General features: G+C 45.1%; 1 protein-coding gene across 1 annotated transcript in view; it reads right to left on the bottom strand.

The window, feature by feature from the left end:
- Positions 1-415: 415 nt before the first annotated feature.
- Positions 416-25,172, bottom strand: part of SCARB2 (scavenger receptor class B member 2) — a 54,284-nt gene continuing 29,527 nt past the window's right edge. Inside the window, exons 6-12 of the mRNA XM_066574399.1 lie at positions 24,971-25,090; positions 23,105-23,283; positions 21,333-21,451; positions 10,567-10,640; positions 8,542-8,593; positions 6,009-6,167; positions 416-2,915 (exon numbers count right to left, since the gene is read on the bottom strand). Of these exons, the coding sequence (XP_066430496.1) occupies positions 2,874-2,915; positions 6,009-6,167; positions 8,542-8,593; positions 10,567-10,640; positions 21,333-21,451; positions 23,105-23,283; positions 24,971-25,090 (745 nt within the window). The 3' untranslated portion in view covers positions 416-2,873. The remainder of the gene's footprint in view (positions 2,916-6,008; positions 6,168-8,541; positions 8,594-10,566; positions 10,641-21,332; positions 21,452-23,104; positions 23,284-24,970; positions 25,091-25,172) is intronic.

Consider the following 25,172-nt stretch of genomic DNA (forward strand, 5'->3'; position numbering starts at 1 on the left):
TATGCCTACAGGAGGGGTATAGCTAGTAGGAGGATTTAACACTTTTTATGCTTAGTGTCGCCTCCTAGTGGCAGAAGCCTATACCCAAGGTCTTGCTGTGTCTCCCAATAAGACGAGAAAGTGAGTTTATGGTAAGTTATACCAAAAATCTTATTTTTTCCATAACTGGAAGCAGTGCTTACTAGATGCATTCCCTCCTCTGTGCTTAATTCCAATAGTATTCATACATTGGGGAATGTGCATCACCATAAATGGAAGCTCAGTTGCGAAGTGATTGCCACTGTAAGCATCCCAGACACAAGTACCAATCTTCTGCGCTGATAGCTTCCTTACCTGTCCGCTTCCAAATCCATCTGTCATCTTGTAATAAACAGATAGAAGACACAATATAATAAAGCTTCGGCAACAAGTGAAGTAAGAGTATGTCCCTTTTATTATTCTTACAAATGACAAAGCAGCATAAATGCAATCCAACATGGAGAGTCCTTCTTTGCCTGACTTGAGCTTTGCTTCCACAGCTTCTTCCAGTCACAGAAGGGTTATATACCATTTCACATTAGCATAATCCCACCATCTAAACTGATTATTTTACAGAAAACTGATTGATTTTCAGAAATACTAACTTAATTTGGTTAATCAGGATTAAGGTATAAACCCCCCAGTCTTTCTTGAAGGGAGGGTCTCATGTTTTTAATTTTAGTTCCAGTAATTAGATTTCAGTATGTAGAAAGCAGCTAAAAGACTAGCGAGTGACAGGGGAGCTACATACAGAGCCCGAGTGTATAATGTTGCTGTCCTGCCCCTGAGTATATAGTTCTGCTACTCGAGGCCTCAGCAGTATAAAACAGCTGTTATGAAATCCCCTGCCCTCTGCTGACTCTGTTCCAGGCTACACAGTACAGCTAACAAACACTATTCCCTTTGTAAACTCTGGAAATTAGCTAAAAATTCTAAACCTTGCAGACAGAGCCGTTATTGGGTTTGTTCTAATCTCATTTGAATGCTTTTTTAATCTCCCAGAGCACAAAGTTTAGAGAGATCACTACTGATAAGTGTTACCTATTGTGACTGCTCTAAGAGTGAAACCTGGAATATTTCAAGAATCCAAGGCATACAAGAATTAGCTCTCTTCCAGATGGAAGAACATGCAGGTGCCAGTTATGTTAGTCTGTAAAAACGATGGATCGAAATAATGTCGAGAAAAAAAACAACTAATGGTTGCCGATATATGGAACATAAAATACCTAAAATGGAGAGTTCACACAAAAAAACTTACTGTTCAAAGGAAACTAATATTGTATATGAAAGTGAACAGTCAGGCATGGTTTATTATACTGTATTATTAAAACAACTGCTTGACTCTTTGTTGGCAAATTTCGTCCGACTAATGGAAGTGGATTTCCATTATTGGTCTAGTAAAGCATTTCTCGAACAGCTTGTCCAGTGAAGTCCAATGTACTCAGAGTGGCTTCCTGGGGCCCAAGCTTTGCGAGACACAGTCCTCAATATCATAATACTTGCATTCAATAGTGGAAAAATATTGTGCTTGTTAAAATATTAGTTCCCCAAGCCTGAATGATCCAGACGTTATCTAAGTGACCTAGGAGAGGATTGGTTCCTAGGGGCATTATTATTCTTAAAACCCTACTATAAGTACCAGTATTATGTCAAAATAAGAAATGTACCGACTAGGTAACCCTGGATACAAGTATGGTAGTGGATGATCTCTGACCCAATATTACGCTGATACAATTAGATCAGTTACGTGTATAAGTAGCCAGTAGAGATGAGCGAACCTACTCGTTTCGAGTAATTACTCGACCGAGCACCGTGATTTTCGAGTACTTCCGTACTCGGGTGAAAAGATTCGGGGGGCGCCGGGGGTGGGGGGAGGCGTGGCGAAGCAGGGGGTAGCAGCGGGGAACAGGGGAGAGCCCCCTCTCCCCCCCACTCCGTGTTGCAACCCCCCACTCACCCACGGCGCCCCCCAAATCTTTTCGCCTGAGTACGGAAGTGCTCGAAAATCGCGGCGCTCGGGCGAAAAAGGGGCATGGCCGAGTACGCTCGCTCATCTCTAGTAGCCAGTTTGTCCTCTTATCACCAAAATATGTTATTGATTGAAGATGGACTGTTGTGGAATCAAATCCGGCATGCAGTGTGCTAAATCTATAACAAAAGTTTAACGTTGCTGTACCAAGATAAAAAGTTATCCCCTATCCACAGGGAAGTGAATTGGTGGGAGTTTCCGCGCTTCTTCCGCCACAGTGATGTCAGTATGAAGGGAGCGCTGACTGAGCATGTGTAGTCAGTGCTCCGTGCTTTTCAATGGGGCTGACGGAAATAGCCAAATTGGTGCCGCTCAGGTAGCTCTGCAGTCCCACTGAAAGTGAATGGAACAGTAGTTCGCATGCGTGACCAGCGCTCCATTCAGTCTTCAGTAACTCTGCAGTGAGGAGGACCGGGGACGCGGGAGCCCCACTGATCAACAAGTTATCCTCTATCCTCTGGAGAAGAGATAACTTGGAATTTTGGTGAAACCCCTTTAAGATAAATTTTAACCACTTTCATATGACACTAAATTGTTAATTTTGATACACTAAACAAACACAATTGCATTTTGCTAATTAATCCGTTAGTGCTTAATACATTGGTATGAGAACTTGTGCTTGTTTGATAGTGATAATGTAGAGGGACAGTTCACTGCTGATTTTTTTGTTAGGCTTCAATGTCTCCAATAACTCCGATAGGCGTCACCCGGGGGCAAGGCATCTTCTAGCTGGGGTCTGTATCCTTCACACAGTCTCTCACAAAATCTCCATTTCCTAGTCCGGACAGACGTCAGTGATTTTGTATAGTTCATAGTTCTGCATTAATTAGGATGTTCTTATAAGTGGTCCTCTCTCGTCTTCTGTGCCCTAAATAACACAAGGAGAGAAGTGCTTACAATTATATTCATGGAGCAATAGAAGACCAAGTAGTGAGAGAGACTTCATAAATGTAGTATAAAGAAATGGTAAAGTGAACATAGAATTAAAATACTAAATACTGGAACACAATCTACTACCTACTAATAGACCCTTCTCAGAACATAAAATGTGTGAACGGCCTAGCAGGCGTCTTCCAACACTCACACCCATATGTATAGCTGTAAAGGTCTTATCCCCCCTCTCTTACTAGAATACAAGGGGTTGAGTTAAAGGGGTTGTCCCGCGCCGAAACGTTTTTTTTTTTCTCCAACAGCCCCCCCGTTCGGCGCGAGACAACCCCGATGCAGGGGTTAAACAAGAACACCGGACAGCGCTTACCTGAATCCCCGCGCTCCGGTGACTTCTTACTTACCTGCTGAAGATGGCCGCCGGGATCTTCTCCCTCGGTGGACCGCAGGGCTTCTGTGCGGTCCATTGCCGATTCCAGCCTCCTGATTGGCTGGAATCGGCATGTGACGGGGCGGAGCTACACGGAGCCCCATTGAGAAAAGAAGAAGACCCAGGCTGCGCAAGCGCGTCTAATTTGGCGATTAGACGCTGAAAATTAGACGGGCTCCATGGAAACGAGGACGCCAGCAACGGAACAGGTAAGTGAAAAATTTCTTATAACTTCTGTATGGCTCATAATTAATGCACGATGTACATTACAAAGTGCATTAATATGGCCATACAGAAGTGCTGAACCCCACTTGCTTTCGCGGGACAACCCCTTTAAGCTATTTCAGGGCTTCAGAGCCACATACAATATATATTTTTTAATATCTGCGTTGTGAAATGTATAACCTTTTTATTTTTTATAGAATGGTAGAGCTGGGAGGAACTCCCAGGGTCATTGCGTCCAACTCAATGCAGGATTCACTAAATCATCCCTTTGTTTGAACACTTCCATTGAAGGAGAACTCCCCACCTCCGGTGGCAAAAAATAAAGACATATATGAAAAAGCAACAAAAATAAAAGTACAGGACTTTCTTACTGCGAAAAAAGCAATAGTGGCCTAGCAGCTTGCAGTGCCTGCATCTCTGAGTCCTCCAGGAGCCCCTCGGCAGCGAGTGAACCCTCCAGTGTGTCTCTCTTTTTGACTAAGGCCGCCTGCACATGGCAGAGGCGGATTCCTGCTGCGGAAGACCTGCGATTCATTGCGGAAAATTTTTTTAAATGCTTGCAATTGATTGCAGATTCAATGGGTTTTTTTTGCGGATGCACAGCATTTAATCCGCATGGGTGGGGAAAGGGGGAAAAAAAAAAAATAGCATTTTGTTCGTTCAGTGAAGCCCTGCCTTCCGCCACCTCACTGTCTTGTCTCTCTGTGTTGGCAGACGGGTAGCAGTGGATAGGGCACTGCGTAAGGGGAGCAGAAAAGGACCCACGAGCCAACACCATGCGGCATTAGCGTCACACTGAAAGAGAGCCAGACCTGTCCAGCCTTGCATGCAGCCATTAACATGAGTGCAATGGAGAAGCGAGACAGCAGAGACTCAGGATGGTTTTGTAAGTGGTAAATGTGATAGTGCACCTCGGAGGAAGACGAGGGTTGGATTGTGGGACATTGAAGAAGATAATGGGGGTTGATGGTGCGAAGAGTGGAATCACATCTTTCAGTATAGGGAAAAAATAGGCTGACTGGAGGGAGCCCAGTCCACTGTTGGTAGGGGTATTTTATATTTTGCCTGTTCGCCTTTTGGCATTGCATTCAATGCCTAGAAAATGTGTGAAATATTCGTCATTTCATACTAGGATGTATCATTTTTGACATTCTATAGACTGCTTAAGAATTCTATACAATAACTAATTTCACACATTGCCTGTAACATATATAATATCATAATGAAATTACGTTATTTCACACTTTGCCTAAAACATGTTAGGCATTCTTAGAGTAAAGAGGTCCTCTTCTGTGCACAGTAGCCATCTTTTTGTGCTCCGTCTGTCTGGCAGCCATGATTGTTTGCAAGGTACCTGATCCTCAGAGCAAACTACTAAGATGCTGAATAAGGCGAGTATGCAATACAGAAATTAGACCCTTGAGCTCCTGCCTTCGCAAGACTCCTTTCAGTGGATACACAGATGTGGTTGGACGCGGCTCTGGAAATTTAGGGATTCAATGTGTCTGTTGTAATTGTTCAAAAGAGACAAAGATCCAATTCCCGAATAGATGCTCCAAGGAGGTGACCCCATACCAATCCAGCACCTCACATTGGGAGACTCAAAAGTTGCGGAAGGCATCTATTACCCCACAAGGGGGTTTCAACAGGGGTCTTGGCCACCAAGTCTTTAGGACGTTGCAGAGTCTCCAATAGTAGTTTGGCATGTGCCTTCTTCAACAGAAAAGAGGACACTAAGGAATTAACCATGTTAAAAACTTTTCTGGCACTATAGCATCTGTGACAGAAACCTGACAGTTTTATGATCTCTAAATTAGTGTTAGGGGGGTCACAGGCCTGTGTGTTAGTTCTCCTTCATACCTGCAAATAAGGAAGATGGAACAATACCTTTGCAGCGCCACCAATTGGATGGCAGCATTCCTGCAAGTTAATCTAGAACTTTTTACCAAGTATTGTTCCATCTTCCCTATTTGCAAGTCTGAAGGAGAGCTAACACACAGGCCTGTGACCCCCTAACACAAATTTAGAGATCATAAAACTGTTACATTCCTTACCAGGGGTCTAATTACTTCTCTGCTCATCTTGTCTGGTATTGTTTTAAGTGCAAATTAGTCTCGCCAGGACTGTGCAATAAAATCACGTAATTTTGTTAGCCATTAAAAGGTATCCTATCTACAAGATTACTTGGTTTCTCTCACTGAGCACAGTCACACTTTGCTCTACCGGCTGACACCGTACCAAACCTTTTTTTGTGAAGCTACTCTTATACAGCTAGACATTCACTATTACTGTAATGTGGATATGCACCAATAGATGTAAAACACTTTGTACGATGACTGTTACAAAATACGGACATAATATAACAACTTGTGTGTTTTATTCAATCTGCATTTCATGTGGATTTAGAATGTTACCTACCTCCTCCCTTGTTCTCGATGGACGGCAAACAAATACAACAAATACTATGCCAAATAAAAGCCCAAACGCCATGATGATGAAAGGAACGTTAGCTACCACTCTGGCTTCCAGAAGGACGAGCTTGAGTTTTGCAGCAGACTGGTCATCAATGAGGACGCTCTGCAGGGACATTTTACATGGATTATGGTTATAAAAGCAAAAAGTATATTCAGTAAACCCCTCGGACTGTTCTACTATCAGTGACAGATAAAACTGTGTGCTTTAAACTTTAGACATTTGCCAATGTGCACTGCAGTTCAGCTGACTTGGTATATAGATAGCATTATTTACAGAGGGGACATAAAGTCTTCAGACTCTTTCACTTATTTTTTTTTTAAACATTTTGTTATGTTGTTAGCAAGTAAAAAAAAATACAAGTTTTCCCCTCATCGTTCTGCACTCAATACCTCATAATGACAAAGCGAAAACAAAAATGTCAGAAATCTTTGTAAATTTTTAAAAAATGAAAAACTAACATTTTGCATTGACATAAGTATTCACACCCTGTACTCGGCACTCAATTGAAGTATCTTTGGCAGGGATCACAGGCTCTAGTCTTCTTGGGCTTGATGCCACAAGGTTTGCACAACTGGATTTGGAGCTTTTCTGTGATTCTTCTCTGCAGATCCTCTGAAGCTGTCCTGTTGGATGGGGGCCGTCTGCGGACAGCCATTATTAGGTCTCTCCAGAGATGTTTGATTGAGGTTCAAGTCAGAGCTCTGGCTGGACTATTCAAGGACACTCACAAAGTTGTCCTTAAGCCACTCCTGTGTTGTCTCGGCTGTGGTCTTAGGGTCATTGTCTTGTTGGAGGGTGAACCTTCTGCCCAGTCTGAGGTCCCTCGCACTCTGTTTCAGGTTTTCATTAAGAACACCCCTCAGTACAATGCTGCCACCACCAGGCTTCACTGTAGGGATGGTATTGGGCAGGTGATGAGCGGCGCTTGGTTTCCTCCAGACATAATGCTTAGACTTGAGGCTAAAAAGTTCAATCTTGGGTTCATCAGGTCACAGAATCTTGTTTCTCACAGTCCGAGAGTCCTTTAGGTGCTTTGGCAAACTTCAAGTGGGCTTTTCAAGTGTCCTTTATTGAGAAAAGGCTTCTTTCTGGCCACTCTGCCATAAAGCCCACATGAAGGAGGCTGCAGGATGGTTGACCTTCTGGACATTTCTCCCATCTGCATACAGGATCTTTGGAGCTCAGTCAGAGTGACCATTGGGTTCTTGGTCAACTCTCTTACCAAGGCTCATATTCCAAAATTACTTAGTTTGGTGGGTTGGCAGCTCTAGGAAGAGTCCTGGTTGTTCCAAACTTTTTCCATTTAAGAATTATGGAGGCCGCTGTACCCTTTGGGAATTTTCAGTACAGCTGGCGTTTTTTGCAGCCTTCTCCAGATCTGTGCATCCACACAATCCTGTCTTAGAGTTAAACAGGCAGTTCTTTCCTCCTAATTGGCTTGATTTTGGCTCCGATATGCATTGTGAGCTGTGAAACCTTGTATAGACACTTATGTCAAATCAACTCAATTTTCCACAGGTGAATTCCGATCAAGGAGAGAAACATCTCAAAGATGATCAAGAAAAATGGAAGGCTCCACTGCTAAAATTCAAATGTCATACCAAATGGTCTGAATACTTATGTCAATGCAAAATGTTAAGAAATCTTTGTAGTTTTCTTTTTTAATGAAAAGCTAATATTCTGTTCTCACTTTGTCATTATGGGGTATTAAGTTTAAGGGTCTGAAGACTTTCCAGACCTACCAAATGCGTTAATTTGCTATACTGTCAACTCATCCAGGAAGAATGTGCTGACCCAAATAGCCCAGAATTTCTCCTGACTGTCACAGGAACAAGACAACATGAACCCCGACACTGCATCTAGTTAGATCCTAAAATGAAACATCGAACACCACAGAGAATGAACCGAATACTGCGTGTAGAGTATACATTTTCTAATCTGGAGTCTACAGTTATACTGGGAGCTCCGCTTAGAGTGTCTGGAGTCTGTCTTCGTTTACTAATCAGAGGGTATATATTTATTGCAGGGTCTGAATTTACTCTGGGATCTGACATTTTTTCGGTTCTAGTCTGCAGTTATTCTGAGGTTGGACTCTGACTACAGAACGCAGATTTTCACCTCAAAGTGCAATCATTTTGGGGTATGATGCCGGAGTCATGTGCAGTACTTGTACAGTCATTAGGTTAGTGGTATTTGGAGGTATGGCCTCTGTAAATAGGATGCATTCTGTATGTCTCTAATGTAACTACTAGTACGGTAGGAAGCATAGTTCCTCATTCCCTGTGACGCCGAGGCCCCACACATATTAACCTGGCTGGTATTTTTGGATGAGAAAGGTAGCAACCCTATAACATGTAACACAATGGCACGATGGATTTGACACAGCTCAGTAACATATCTCCATACTTATGGCAACAGACTGTACCGCTGCACATGGAGCCTTTGTATGCGCCTCACGGTGATCAAAAGTTCTCACCTCATTCAGATACATTACTGGAAAATAAAGAGTCTGTATTTTCGAAGTAATTCTGAAAACAAACAAAGAAACGTTTAATTATTTGCAAAAAGATAAATCTGGTTTAGGCCTCATGTCCACGGGGAAAATCAGATCCGCTACGGATTCTCCATGTAGAATCCGTAGCGGGTCCCTCCTGCCCCGCGGACATGAGGGCTGAAAATAAGAATAAATGAGAATAAACTCACCTCCGATCCGCTCCGTTTCTTCTCTTCGCTGCCGCGTCATCTTCTCTTGTCGCGGCCGGATCTTCTTTCTTCGGCTCGGCGGATGTGCACGATGACGTCGGTCACGTGCCCCGCGCATGCGCCGGGCCGAAGCAAAATGATCCGGCCGCGACTGAGAGAAGATGGCGCGGCGCCGAAGAGAAGAACCGGAGCGTGTGAGTAAAATCTGATTTTTGTCTCCCGCGGATCCGGACAGCTTCCATAGGCTTCAATAGAATAGGGAGACCCGCATGAAAATGGAGCATGGTCCAGATTTTTTCATGCTCCATTTTTTTTTAAATCACTTTTATTGACGATCCGCGGGTATTTATCTACCCGCGGATGGTCAATGCATCCCTATGGGGTGCGGATCCGTGCGCGGGAGAAGAGTTAAAATCCGCTGCGGATTTTAATTCTTATTTTCCCCGTGGACATGAGGCCTTAGAGTTTTTTATACGTAGGAACATGAATTTACGTGGCTGTGCTCACAGTCGGTTGTTTTGGTAGAATTGAATATTTAGATCAGCCATTCCTATCCTTGTCACCATGGGGGAACCCCTCCAAATGTTCTTCCTTCTGCAAATGCCCTACAGCAAAGGGCTCCCTCTCACGGGCGTATTTTTCATGAATGTAATAAGCAATGCTAAAAGCCCATTGATTTATATGGAACCCCTCACACCTGCATTTGTTTTCGTATTAGGGCGTCTTCACACTGGTGAGAAAATTGCGCAATTTTCTTACGATGGGAGAAGATCGTGATTCCCCGCCGCGGCTGTGATTCCTTCAGCCCTGCAAGGATGTGAGGCTGTCACATCCAGGGGTTTCCACAGGTTTACAACGGGGCCAGCAGCAATGGCCCCATTGAAAACAGTAGGGGGAAGGTCGCGATCTCCTGCCACGGCGGGGATGAAGGGAACCACCGCAGGGATGCAAGGCTCTTTCCATGTGAAAACGCCTCTCATCCAGGGGTTTCCAGAAGGATTGCGAGGGCGATATCGCCCTTGCCAGTGTGAAGGAACCCTTCTGCGTATGAAAAAAGTGCAGCATCTCCTATTTTGATGCGTAATACGCACCAGGATAGGTTACGGGGATTTGAAATACGCATAAAACACGCATGTTATATTAGACTATTTCATAAGGTCCACCGCCTAAATTTACTGTCTCTTAGAGGCAAGATCTCTGGCGACTGAAAACTGTCCGAACGAGCGAACTCCGACATTGTTCACTGGTGGACGAAACTGTTCAGCGCCTGGGGTCCATATAATGGGGTCCATATAATGGGGTCCATATAATGGGGTCCATCCCAGCTACCTGGTTTTAAAACAGAAGAAAAAGTGCTGCATGCAGGGCATTTTCTTCCGGTATTTGCAGCCGCATCTGCGACGGAACCTCCGATCGGAGGCTCCAACGCAGACGTGAAACTACTGTTACATCATGGGAAAAAAAAAATTATGGTCCCAGCAAGAATGAAAAAACAAAAACTGTCTGTGCCCTTAAGGGGTTAAGCATTCATCAAAAATAGTCTTTTGCCAGATTAGTGGGAAAGTCATAACTGCTAGCGCTGGTTGGGGAGAAGGCGTCTTCTGAGACTCGTCCGTCGGAGCAACAGCTGCTAAGTGTTTACTCTACCCCAACGCAGCAGACCATGTATGTACACACATCCGAAAGGTCATGTGCTGGGGGGCTACATTCCGACATTCATTTATATTTCTAGTATGGGGTCAGACACAAATCGGCCATGTTTAATGAATTGTTGTAAAGCACCATTTACAATACTTACTCGTACTCCGGAATTGGTTTTATATAGACATTGACCTGCATGCGCTTGGCACCTCGAATTAACATTCCAGTCAGCTGAAAAGAAGGTGGGATATGGTTATTTAAAAAAAAAAAAATACATATAAGGGCAGTGCTCATAATTTGGTCAGAAACTGGAATTTGAATGAATCTGAACATATATGCTAGCAAAAATGTATACTATAAATGTTTGGAAGCATACGGCCGTACATTTCCATACATTTTCCATTGTCTGTGATGTAAAGAAAACAATGGGAGAATGTTCTAGGTATTTTCTGTGACCTGTGCAGAAATCACTGTGCAGCAAAGTAGAGGAGGTGAGCTGTGCCCATCCCTTATAGTGAATGGTGTTACCTATATATAGGTGTTACCTCTCACTGTATTCCAGTCTTTGTTGAGAATGAGAGGACTGCTGAGAAGTGATTTATACGGAACAGGAAGTGTCAGACTATTATTAGGGCCCTATTGGATGCAAATACCCGACAATTCGTCCCAGCAATAATCATCCCTGTGCTTTTAGACAGAAATGATCACCGCCAATGAATGGAAGCAGAGTGGCTGGGGATCGTTCCGGCCCGCCCGGCTACATTTTACACAGCCAATCCGTCGTTCAGTTTTCTGCATGCTGAAACTGAACGACAAACGAGAAGCAAATTCTCGTTAGTCGTTCGGTCAAAGCAAGCGTTTACACTGACCGATAATGCAGGAATCTGAACAATTTATCATCATGGAAAAGGACCCTTAAGCTCAGTGGTCAGTGTGAAAACTGCAGGATATCAGATTTATTGTTTTTAAATATAGATAGTGACATGGAAAAAAAAATCCCGCAAAAAGTCTTAAATATGTTAAACATAAAACTTGATTTAACCCATTAAGGACCAGGCACGGTAAATTTACGGCGCCTGGTCCTGGGCTTAAAGCACCGCCGACAGTAAAATTACGGCGGCGCTTTAAGCCTCCTGCTCTGCAATCAATCAGAGGCAGGAACGGGTTTTTATAACCCGGAGAAGAAGGCATGAGGGGTTTTTAACCCTTCCTGCCTTCTGTTTCCCCGAGTACACAGTGCTCAATGAGCACTGTGTACTCAAAGTGAAAGTAAACTGTAACTTTCACATCGGGAGCCCGGGTGGGTCATGTGACTGCCGGGGTTTCCTGCTACAGCAGAGCTGGAGGGTCACACTAAACCCTGGACAGCTCTGCCAGTGACTAATGTCACTACAGCACTTGTTTTCCCCTGTAACTGGGGCTCCTATGGATGTGGCTCCTATGGATGCCCCAGCTTCAGTGGGAAAGTGTCAAATTAAAAAAAAAAAGAATGTCCCCCAGAGGTCTTATATGACATCATGGGGGACAGAGATAGTAAAAAACGGGAATTTTTTCTTACCGATAATTCCCTTTCTTAAAGGCATCATGACAGCATACACCTGGGAGGTTGCTCACCTGCTGACCTGATGGGACAGGAAGAGGCAGAACATAAAAAGCACCTCCCCTCCACCAAACACCAGTGCGTTCCAAATAACCACAGTGACAGTATACTTAACCAGAAGGTGTGTTTTATTGGCCCCACACACCTTAGACAAAGAAATCATAAGCATACACATTACCTCATGTGTTTAAGCCAACAAGGGTAACCGTGTCGGTAGGGGGGGAAAGCCCGTATGCTGTCATGATGCCTTTAAGAAAGGGAATTATCGGTAAGAAAAAATTCCCGTTTTCCCTTCGTCATCATGACAGCATACACCTGGAGGAATACCAAATAACTGGCATGGGCTTTTTTAGGGAGGGATTACTGCTTGAAGCACCTTCCTCCCGAAGGTTGCATCCTCACTAGATTTTAATGTCCAGCCTATAAGGTTTAATAAACGTATGACTAGAAGTCCACAAGGCCGCGTTACAAATCTGTTCGATTGAGGCGTGCGCCCTTTCTGCCCAGGAAAATGCCACCGCCCAAGTAGAGTGGGCTTTCAAACCTTCTGGGGGAGGAATGCCCTTGGCCTTGTAAGCCTCCTGGATGGCTCTTCTGAGCCACCTGGCTTATTGAATCTCTAGAAGTGGCTTTCCCTTTGGCCTGCCCCTGAGACTGAACGAAAGTTAGTCAGTCTTTCTGCAACTTTCCGTTGCCTCAAGGTACACTAATGCAGCTCTTTTAACGTCAAGATTATGGAGCCTCTGCTCCTTTTCGTTTTTAAAATTTAGACAAAGGCTGGAATGACTATTGGCTGGCCTCCGTGGAAGTCTGACAAGACTTTGGGTTGGAGGGAAGGGTCTAAGGAGAATACGATCTCATCAGGGTGCATAGTCATATATGGGGCCCTTTGCGAAAGGGCCTGAATTTCACCCACGCACATAGCCGACATAACTGCCACAAGGTGGGCTACCTTGTACGTCAGCAAGGCGATGGATAGGTTTCTAATAGGTTCAAACGGGGGAAAATCGCAGAAGGCCTGAAGGACTATAGTCAGATCCCGGGGGGGGGGGGGCACCATCAGCTTTATGAATGGATGCAGTCTACTCGCTCTTCTAGGAAATTTCCTGATCCCCTTGTGCTCAGCAAGCGTGAGATCAAAGAATGCCCTCAAAGCCACTACTTGGGCTTTGAGGGAATCTGGACTCAACCCTTTATACGGGCCTGCCTGGACGAAATTTAAAATTTTTACGAATGTCTGATTGGATGTCCTGACCCATCCATTCTGAGAATTTTTTCCCGACTTTGGGATAAAGCTTTTCCGTCGAGGGCATAAGGCTCTCGCACATAGTGGAAACCCCGTTAGATGATAAACCCTTTTCTAAGAATTTTACCCGTTCAAGATCCAGACTGTAAGCCTGAACTTGTGAACCTCCTGGTAGAGGAGAGGACCCTGCAGCAATAGGTCCAGTCCTGACGGAAGATGGAGAGGCTCTCCCACTGACAGATCTCAGGAGAGGAAACCAAGGTCTTTTGGGCCAATAAGGCGCTACTAACGTTACTGACAGCCCTGGCCGCAGTAATTTCTTAGGAGTAGCGGAATCAGGGGTAAAGGGGAAAAAGCGCAAGCTAAGTCCCAAACCCAGGGGTGAGAGGGGGCGCCCGTGCCTAAGGCTTGTTTCTCCGAGTCTCGGGAAAAGAGAAGACAGCAATTGGTATTTGCGCTTTACGCAAACAAAACTATTTTGGGTGCCCCCTATTTGTCCCGAGTAGGCTAGACACTTCGGGATGGAGTCCCCACTCTCCTGCGTCTACTTTCTTCCTGCTTAGAAAGCCCGCGACTGAATTCTCGGCCCCTTTTATACGGAAGGCCGACAGTTACTTAGTTGTGAGTTCCGCCCCTTGAAGGAACCTTCTCGCCAAATGCTGAAGTAGAGGATTCCTGGTGGAACCCTGGTGGCGAATGAGTGGCACTGCCATCATGTTATCGTAAAAAAATCCTCACATGCTTCATCCCTAAACAGTTTGCAGGCTACGTCGGGTTTCCCAAACCTCATTACGTTCTCTAACGTTAGATAACCTGGATCTCTCATGAGGGTCTTAAGTACCCTGTATATGGCCACCTTCAAAGGTGACGCCTCACCCTTTTGCGCTGGCATCAGTTATCGCATCAGTTATCAGTTACCCCATTAAAAGGCTGTCTGAGGACAACCGTCAGCGGAGTGAGGATCTAGCCCTAGTGGAAATAGGGATTGTCCTGTCAAGTGAGGACTGACTTGTCCCCCTTCTGGAGGATAAGTGTCTGAAGATCACTGCTGTGGAATTGGGCCCAGGGAACCACTCCAATGCATGAAGTCATTAGCCCCAGGAACCGCATCGCCTCTTATTGAAACTGTAGATTTTTTATAGGAGCAGAACATTCTCTAGAATGAGCTGTTTCCTTAGAGGAGGAAGGGATGAACATTGGAGACGAAAATCCAAAATGACTCCTAGGAATTTTTTCCTGGTGTCCGGATCCATGTTGGATTTCAAATCATTACTGATCCAGCTCAGACCCTTAGACAGCTGAAGCGTGGACCCCCAGTATGACCTCAGAATAGTGAGGGGATCTGCCACCAGCCGGAAACCATCTACTGAGCTATGCCCCCTTTCAGATGGGGGATGATGATAATCCCGCGATTGTGCAGAAAGGCTACCATTCCAATCACCCCTTTGGAAAAGCTCCGTGAAGCAGAGGAGATTCCAAAGGGAAGGCGCCATTCTCAGCGCAAATTTAGGAACTTTTTGCGAGTTGTCATAATTGGGGATGTGATAATACTCATCCTTTATGTCAATCGTAGCCATAACGTTATCCCTACCAATCAGGGGGGTTGCGGTTCTGATCGTCTCCATCGGTGGGAGCCATCTGGTTCAGAAAGAGAGGGGAGTAAAACCCTTTCCCTCATTCCGTGTTAGGGATGGGGATAACTGCACCGATATCCAGCACGATTTGTTCACCCTTAAGTAGAGCCTGCTCTAGGGTTGGTGCCAGGATGACGGTCGCGGTGGAACTGGAAGCCCGTACCTGGACCCAGGCCCACACAGTCCAAGGTTAAAATGAATCTATTTGGAGGGCGGGGTTCTAGCTCAAATCTTGTACCCCTCCGTCACCAGGCCTGTGCTTGTGGGATCGACTCCTGTCATTAGGATCGTTTCCCAGCATGTGGTAGGCACCATTAGTAGCTATGTTTCTCCAACTAGTGCAGAAGTGAACTAATCTTCTGCGGGCATGAAGATGCAGGTTGAGGGACAACAGTAAGACCCTTACCGCTTCCTCCGGTCTTTCCATTCCCCACTTATGTTATAGAGGAGGGACATGGAATTAAGGCGCTTTTTGCGGGGTCTGATGACTAGCCGCCCCGAACGGGTAGGGTACACAACCTATCTTTGGAGGTTATGTCTCTTGACCACTACTTTACCCCTGAATGACTGCCGCAGTGGTGCCGGAAAGCCCGTCCTTGGACCCAGGCCCACGCAGTCTCCGGTTAGCTCCCGGATGAGGTACTTCCCACTGGGGCAACCGGGGCTGGCAGAAGAGATGCTCGTGTTGGATAGGGCTGCCTGAGATCCGAAGCAGACTGTAGAAGCTGACCTAGTCAAACCGCAGTAGAGCGAGCCACCAAGGTGGCCGCAGTATTAGCTTTATAATGAAGCTGGACGTGGACCAAGCCTTACGCATGGTCATGTCTACTTTGTTGCCTTTGAGCGGGACGTATCCTCAGATGGCGTCTCCTCAAGGATAGCCACTTCATTGTCTGCCAATAAAGGACACTCCTAAAATTCTTTTAGAAATTAAGGGAGCTTGATCCATACAATTCCAATCATTAAGGATCAATGGTTTAAGTGTGGCGTTTACAGGGAATGTAGATTTACGTTGTGGAAGCAGACTCGCAACATGACGTCCTGCACAGTGCAAGGTTTTTAGCGGGTTTTTTTTTTTTTCTCCAAACGAGATATTTTTTCTCCCCCTGCGACACTTCCAAGATCTACAAGATCGAATTCTTCTGCCATGTCAGAGTCGGACTCTAACACTGCTGGAGCAGACCCTCTTGTGGCCCCTAAGGGCCCTGGTTGGAGGTCCGAGAGGTAGGACTGTTTCTTCCCGGACAACTGACTGGATTTCAGACATGGGGGAAGATTTTTCTTCCTGCAGAATTTTCGCTGAGCAGGAAGCGCATAATGTTTTAGAATAGGAGTCATGAAGTTTTGTAAGCATACAGGACGCTTTTTACTTCTCCTCCTAGCCTCCCTAGGTTTTTGAGTATCCCTGTCGTACGTGACAAGGGAGAGCTCTGTTAGTAAGGGAAGTGTAGTGCAGGTGTCTGTAGGTTGGCCCACAGGACCACTTACAGTTTGGAGATTCTCTGGGTCCTCTCTTGGCCGACATCCTGCACTTGTGGGATCCATTCCTGTCCTTAGAATCGATTCCTAGCGTGAAAAAACAAAACACCAGCCGACCCTGGTGCAGGGGCTTTACATTTTGAATTTGGCGCCAAGCCGCGCCAGGCCACGCCCCCTTTGTGCGCTCCATCGAGGCCACGCCCTCTTGCGGAGCATCTGGCGTCACACTCCTTGTGTTCCGCCCGCTACAGCCGGGACCCAGAGATGGCGGTCGCCGCCTGGTTGGCGACCGCGGTGGCGCCGGAAAGTCCGTCCTTGGACCCAGGCCCACCAGAAATGGCGGCCGCCGCCTGAAATGACGGCCGCAGTGGTGCCGGCAGCCCGTACTTGGACCCCGGCCCACGCAGTCCCCGGAAAGCGCCCAGATGGGGTCCTTCCCACTGGGGTTGCCGGGGCTGCCCGAAGAAAAACGCCGCCGCTTCGCCGGTAAGTCCTCCTCCGGCATGGGACAGCGTCGCTGGAGCTCTGCCGTTGCTGTCCTGAAGGGACAGGAAAAACACTGGTGTTTGGTGGAGGGGAGGTGCTTTTTATGTTCTGCCTCTTCCTGTCCCATCAGGTCAGCAGGTGAGCAACCTCCAGCGTATGCTGTCATGATGACGAAGGGAAAACATGATTACATACATAAGTAGAACAATATTACAGAATAAAACAATATATACAAAAGAAAGAAAATAACACAAAGCCGACGCCAACCAAAACCGTCGCCGTATGCGCTCTGTAAACCAAAACCATACATACTATATATCAAAACGTCCGAAACAAATAGAGGAACCCGTTCCCATACTTTATTTTAGCATAAATATACAAATTTTTATTTTTTTAAACTGTAAACATTTAAAAAATCATTTTTTAACTTCTTACACCCAATAAAACTAAAAAAACGGGAAAAATAAAGTCAGTGAAAAAGATATTTGAAAAAAAATCACCCTATATGTCACAGAAAAAAAACACAGTAAAAATAATTTTGGTAGCTAAAGGAAACAAAATAGAGGAAGTAAAACTACCCCATAGGTAAAATCCCTAAAAAGGGTCTGGTCCTTAAGGTATAAAACAGCCTGGTCCTTAAGGGGTTAAACCATAAGTCATTTTCCGATTACACTTTCCCTGTAAGGAACTGAAAGACTGGTGAGGTAATCTCCACGCCATGTGACACGGTTCACATCCTGAGAGTCTGGTGGTTCACAAACTTACTCACACTGATGCAACGCCGTTGTTGGGTAAAGGGCAAGTGTTGTAGAGGACAGAGAGCATTATATGACAAACTATGAGGAAGTCTGCTGAGGCTGGCCGCTCATAAGTCACAGAGGTTTCTGGGTGTAGGAAAGCACTGCCGGACCCCAAGACACTATGTATTTAACCCTTTCCAATCCACTGTCTGACGTCTAAAGATATTATGATTTAAGGCTGTACAGCTCTGATGTTGGAAGACGTCCGTCGGGGTTCTCTTACTGTATATTGCCAGCCTCTCTGCTGTCGGAGCCTATCCAACGTGTCACCTCATGCAGTACTGGCTTTAGCCAGCAGATAGCGCCATTGTATAACGGCAGAAAAAGAGTAAGCCCCCTAGGAAAACCAGGATACAAATTGGATTGGAAAGGGTTAATGCATGCAGCAATAAGACGGCCAGGCTGGAGTCGGCTGTGGGAGATCCGCAGCATCTTACAGAACCAGCAGTCTGAATTCAATTTCAAGAAATCTCATCCGCACTGAGGAACAAATACAGAGTGAACTTATCTGCATAGTGCATGGTAAATCTGCAGCATCTCAATTTGCGCTGCGCATTTTCAGTGCAGATGAATGAGGAGGTAAAATCCGTGTGTTCCATGCAGATTTTGATGATCCACTAAGTATGTAAGTTGGGTAAGGGACTGTTCACATTAGGATTTTACCCTCCATCAAAAGTATAAGTTTTAACTAAAAAGTTATTAAAACGTATTGCTTGATGTACCTATTGACTATGATTAATGAAACAAAGTTAAAGGGCGCCCGTCACAACCCCACGGAACCGGTGCTGTTAGGGAGAGCGATAGGGAGCCAGGTAATGTATAATTACAATCATCCGCTCCTGCGACCCGGCGCGGTCGCCCCCTGAAAAGTGCATGACCCTGAAAAATCGGACTCTTTGCAGAGTCCCATGCGCGTGCGATCATACAAGGCTATGGGAGAAGCGAGAAGCGTCCCATTTTCCAGCGCCAAGCGATCTTCGGAAGGCAAAAGAGCCGGATCGTGGGAGAGTATAAAAAATACATCACCCGGCTACCTGTCAGGTCCTCTAACAGCACTGGGACCACATTTATAGTGATGGGGGTGGGACCGATTCCCTCTAAAAGGCATATACTTTAACTACGTTTGACCTCACTGCCGAGATCCCCACCGATCCTGAGAACGGTGGTCCCGTGTCCGCCTTTCCTCATCACTGGGGGCTTGCTGCACCCACCATTGGTAAAATGAGGAGACTGAATGGAGCAATGGCCAAACATACATTTTCAATGGGGCAAATGGAAACAGCGAAGTACAAGCGCTCAGCTATGTCAGCCATTCCCACTGAAAATGAATGGAGCGACACTTCATGAGCGACATTCAATCTCCTCCTCCTTGGGGTAGCCTGCAGTGCGGAGGAGAGGGGGATACGGGACTCCAACCCAGCAGAGTTTTATCACATATCCTGGAAATAGCTGATAAAAGTCCAATCTAGAACAAACATGAAAATCAAGCTGCTAAATCCAACTATTTTTAGTAGACACACAGACCCCCGTATCCACCTTATATTATAGCCTTTTTATTTTTCTCTTTGCCTATTCAGCCCAGCCATGCTTAACTCACTTACAGTTGATTTTCCAACCACGTCTGCTGGACGTTTGCTCCAAGCATCTACTACTCTTTCAGTAAAGTCATATTTTCTTATGTGGCTGCTGATCCTCCCCAACTAATCTCAGATTGTGCCCCTTGTTCAATTTCTTATTAAAAACCCTTCTCTCTTGAACCTTTTCAACACTTTAACATTTTTATACATTTTGCCCATGTTCCTCCTTTCCTCCAGTTTAGTAACAACCGCACACCGTCATATTATATTAAATTATCATATGACTTTAGTTTTCATTTCCTCTATTGGTTTCAGTTGCTAAAAACACAGGGAAAGCTGAAGTATAAGGATTTGCATGTGATACCCAAGAGGTGACACGCCGCTCTCGTAATTGCTGAGAATGTATTTCTGCTGACAGAACAGGCAAAGTACCAGCAGGCGCCGATGTATGTGTTAATGGCGATATATAGCCCAGGAGAGATGAAACCTCAGAGAAAAGTTATAAAGTTAGATTGGCCTAATCCTACACTTACCAACACTGGAAAAGCAGATCACTGGACATTCATTAGAAGCACCAATTTAGGGCAAATTAGAGTAAATTCTGCTCCTTTTTATTCCAGCTTGCAGAACAGTTCCATGCCAATTGAGGCTGCTCACAACAGTATTAGGGTGCATTCACACGACCGTATATCGGCTGGGTTTTCACGCCCAGCCGATATACAGCGTCTCTCTCTGCCTTCTCCCCACCCCCTCCCCACCCCTCTGCACTATTTGCAATGAGAGGAGGCAGAATGGGGGCGGGGCTAAGTTTCAAGAATTAGTTCCGCCCCCGTCCCACCTCTCCTCATTGAAAATAGTGCAGGCGGTGGAGAGGAGGCAGAGAGGGGGCGGGAGCTCAGAGCACTGCTCCCGGATCTTCCAGCCTCCTCCCACTGCAGAGAGAGACTCCATATATCGGCGGGCGTGAAAACCCACGGTCGTATGAATGCGCCCTTAACTTGAGACCCCATACATGTTAAGCCATTCTGAAACCAATACAATGAGTCTCACTTATCAAAACTGCCTAATTAAAAGAAAAACAAACTGGCACGGCTGCCGATAATCATCAATTACCGTGCAGGTTTGTAGAGCATTTGGAGGAAATGAAAGCTCAGTTCTAATTGATTGCTATGGGCAAGAATGCCAGTCTGTCTTTATATGCCTACATGCATCGGCATAAAATCGGCCTTATTCGTGCTTTGATCTCGCTATGCTAAATTTACTAGAAATCGTGTCACTTCCCAACCCAAAGTAGTAGCTAGACCCGGTATTTAAAGGTGTTCCAGGAACATACATTGAAGGACTATCCTCTTTCTGGTGAACGGTGGTCGTCTTCATGTTCGGATCCCCACAAGTCACACATTTGTGGCCTAGGCATACCTGAATTTTTAGAACAAGCTGCTGTGTGTGTACATGAGCTGCAACATTATTACTGGCCATTACGAGACTTGTATGTGGCATTTATCAGCAGATTTAGCCTTTGTAGAATCGGTTGGAGGAGTCTAGCTGCTATGATGTCTTTTATACACTGCACATAGAGAAAAACATATCCTCCTCTCTATGTTTGCGGCACACCATCCTAATAACCAGCCTCCCGTAGGAAATTGCAGCACTACCGAGCAGTGTAAATGTGCTTTCAGTAGCTGTCAGAGACCGTAAACACTTAAAAGTCAGCTGCTGTAGCATGTCTCTGTGAGCCTCTCTCCCTCTTCTTCCCCCTCCTCTCCCATACATTTTTCAGGGCCGCATGAGTCATCACCCTCCTTTATTTCCTATTGTCTGTCTTCTTATCTCTGTTACTAGAGACAGACTTCACATGTCAACGGGCAGCGGACAGCAATTTAAGAGGAAGGAAGGACCCTAGTAGCCAGCACTTAAATGACTTTTTGTGCTGAAAAGTCACTCTAGGTAAATGACGTAATTTGGCCTTTTGTTAGTTATCATATCAGCTATTGCATAAGCACAAGTTGTTTAAATGGTCAATGATTGCTTAGGCCATCATCAAATATTTCAAAAATACCCCTTTAACATTTTTTAAAACTGAATGACTTAGTTATCATACCGGATTGATGTCCATGAAGGTTTCATGATATTCTTTCTTGGGATGAATTCCAACTATACTTGAAATAATTGATTTTTCAGCCTGGTAGAAATGGGGTTGGGACAGTATAATAGGAGCGCCTGCCAAAATAAACACACAAGAAGTTTCAAAAAGTTTCATAAAGTTATGCAAAAATAGAACGCTTTTCATTGAGGAAAACTAGTGCCGTTACGGATTCCAGTGAACAGGGGAATGCAGAAACGCTACATGGCCATGTACTTCATCTACAGCTAGATTCACATACTGATCTTTTTTAGGTGTTATTTTCAACCAAAGCAAGAGTAGTTACACAAACACAAGTGGAAATAGGACCTTTATTTGTTTCCACACTAGGATAAAAGTCTTGCTAGGCCAACAAATGTATCAAAAAGGGCACTAAACTGCTCTGTAAAAACTAGTGGCATGCTACAAAAAGAGATAGACTACGTGATTGCTACGAGGCCTATTGGGCAGGAGGGTCGAGAGCCGCTTGGCTCCGCCACCTGGATGAACCACTTGTCCCCGAGTATAATCAGACTCCTACCACACTCCCTGGAACATAGTTGTAGTGGTTACGGGCACAAGGCTGGAGCCTTAAGTGTAATGTCCACGAAGTCAGGAATGAAGGTCTCAGTTTGCAGCACGGAGGGATGAGGTGGGTAGCGTAGTCAGAGAGGAAGCCAGAAGTCAGTAAGACGAGGTCTTGCAGAAATAGCGGAGGAGCGGGCAATGTGGAGATTGATCAAACAATGCTGTTAAGCAGAATAATCACGCGTTGGTGCAGGGGCAGGGGCAGGCTTTTATAATGAGCCTAATCAGGGACAGAGGCAGAGTCAGGACCAGGAGGCAGGAAGTCAATAATCAAGATAACAGAACAAGGCTGGTAGTAATGCAAGGGTACTGTTCACAGACTGGATGGCTCAGTAGTGAGAGACACTGACTGGAGAGCAGGAAGTCCCTGGTTTGATTCCTAACAATTACTCTAAGAGCAGGAAGCGGAGGAGTGGATTATGGATAGAGCGCAAAGCCAACATTAGGCTCAGAAGTGTGCGAATATGAAGAAAGTTCTTGCACTGGTGGCTTGATGTTCAGCAGTAGAAGCTAGGGGTTCTTCAGGTAGGATGGGGGCACTATTACTATGTGGGGCCACTGTTAGTTTGTGGGACTGTAGAGGGGACACTAGTACTATGAGGACACTGAAGGGGCACTGTGAGTAGTGGCAGGATGGGCAGAGTATACAGAGAGGAGTGAAAGAAATCTTCATGACAGTCTGGACCCAAATAGAGAAAAAAAGAGAAACCAGACATCAGCAATCAAAGAAAATGTCACCTGTAACTGTCCTGTAATCACTATGGCTGGAGATAACAGCAAATAACCCCTATAACTGTGTAGAGCTGGTATCTGACTTATTATTGCATTATTTGGGGGTATACTACAGCTGAGCGTCTGCATGTGAGCCCGCCGTGTTACAAATGTTACAGAATATATCATTTTTCATTTATTAGATTTTTCAGTGGGGGAAGCAGGGGCGCCCCCAATTCCAAGTTTTGTTATGTGACCCCAGGGGGAGTTCTATGTAAGAACCTGGTTTGAGATTAACATGCACTACGGAAACTAATGAAATGTTGAAAAATTAGGTGGTCTGCGTAACCGAGACACGATCCATCGTGAATGAAGGATGTTTATACAGTACAAAATGCAATGTACATTGGAATCTAACTGTATCAACAAGTGACGCTTTTTGCCTCACATACCTTCCTTGCACATACTGACATTGAGGAGGCCTGATGGAAGGCAATTTCCCTCCGGCACACAGAATCCTGCATTGCCAGGATTGATGGTAATATTAGCAAAAACCTTGGCTGGTGGAGTGAAACGATAGACAGGAATGCCCTTTACATTGTCCGATGCTTCATAAACTGCAAAAATAGACCTAGGGGGAAAAAAAACAAAAAACAAGACGCTTGTAAATTTCTTGGCCATTTTAACCCCTTCCCGCTGCAGGGCGTAAGTTTACGTCCTGGCAGCCTGGTACTTCCCGCAACAGGGCGTAAACTTACGTCCTGGAGATAGCGCGGGATCACATATGATCGCGCGCTATCCCGCAGCGGGAGCCGGCTGTCAGTCACAGCCGGCGTCCCGCTGCAACAGCGGGGGGACATCGGAGATGCGCCCCCCGCTGTTAACCCCTTCCCTGCCGCGATCTAAGTAGATCGCGGCAGGGAAAGAGTTCACAGAGGGAGCGGACTCCCTCTGTGTCTCCGGCCGGAACTCGCGATGTCATCGCGAGAGCCCGGCCTGTCACCATGGCGACAGGACGCCAGACACCGGCGTCCTGTATTGCCTATGCCTATGATCGCTGTATAAGCGATAAGGCATGGCAGAGCAGTAGCTCTGCCATGCCTTATGACAGCGATCATAGGCACAGTGCTGCAAGTCCCTCAGAGGGACACAAATTATGTAAAAAAAAGAAAAGAAAAATGTAAAAAAAACCCTTTTTTATGCTTTTTTTCAGATTAGCATAAAAAAAGGTAAAAAAAAAAAATTAAACCCCACATATTTGGTATTGACGCGTCCGTAACGACGTGTACAATAAGTTGCACATGCTTTTGACTGTGCACGCAAAAAAACGCTAAAAAACTGAGGCAAAAAGCTAATTTTTGGCATTTTGCCTCACTAAAAACGCAATAAAAGTGATCAAAAAAGCCGTATGTACCCCAAAATGGTATCAGTAAAAACTACAGCTCGTCTCGCAAAAAATAAGCCCTCACAGAGCTCCATACACCAAAAAATAAAAAAGTTACAGGACTTTGAATGCAGCAATTTAGAATAGAAAAAAGATTTCCAAAAAAAGGGTTTTTATTGCAGAAAAGTGGGAAAACCTAAAAAAAATGTAAGAATTTTGGTATCGTTGTAGCCGTACCGGTCTGCAGAAAAAATGGATTGTCTCATTTATGCTGCATGATAAACGCTGTAAAAAAAAAAAAAAAAAAAAAAAATCTATGGCAGAATTGATGCGTTTTCTCTCCCTGCTATCATAAAAAAAAAAAAAAAGTTTTGCAATATAGTCTATGTACCCAAAAGTGGCACCGATAAAAACTACAGTTCGCCACGCAAAAAACAAGCCCTCACACGGCCGCGTCGACGGAAAAATAAAAAAGTTATGACTTTTCATAAATGGAGAAGAAAATCCGCCAAAAATTGTTGCGTCCTTAAGCCCAAAATAGGCCGTGTCATGAAGGGGTTAAGAAGGTTCAAGAGATTATGAACTGTAATTCATCCAACTACACAAACCTAGATTATGTACTCTCAGGGATGGATTAGGCATTGACTCTACTGGAATAAATGCCGGTAGGCTGGTTGGTGGGTCCAAGGCCCCAAATGAGGGGCGGTGCTATGGCTGTTAATGACAGCCCAATGCTTCCATCATCCCTGACATCAACTCCTTCCAGTGCATCCTGTGGATAAGGGATAACTTGCTATTTTGGGAATACCTAATTAACCATAGTCTAATGAATTAAGTTGTTGGCACATGACTCGCCCATTTGTATTAAAAGAGCAATTGTAACCACTAGAGTGGCCACTGACTATTGGTGTGTAGTTCTTTTTTTTAACCTTACCTACATAAATCTGATGAAAATACGTAAAGGATATCATCCTTATCTATTAATGGGTGAAAGGAAGTTCCATCTGTTCCATTAATCATATTGCACGAGTCCGATGTCCACCATGAGAGATTTCTGATTGAGAAACAAATGGGAAAACAAGTTCAATTTGTCAACAGAAGATCAAATGCCATATCATGCTCCTGACCCTCCAGCG

The sequence above is a fragment of the Eleutherodactylus coqui genome, chromosome 7, assembly GCF_035609145.1.
Source record: "Eleutherodactylus coqui strain aEleCoq1 chromosome 7, aEleCoq1.hap1, whole genome shotgun sequence".
Taxonomy (NCBI): domain Eukaryota; kingdom Metazoa; phylum Chordata; class Amphibia; order Anura; family Eleutherodactylidae; genus Eleutherodactylus; species Eleutherodactylus coqui.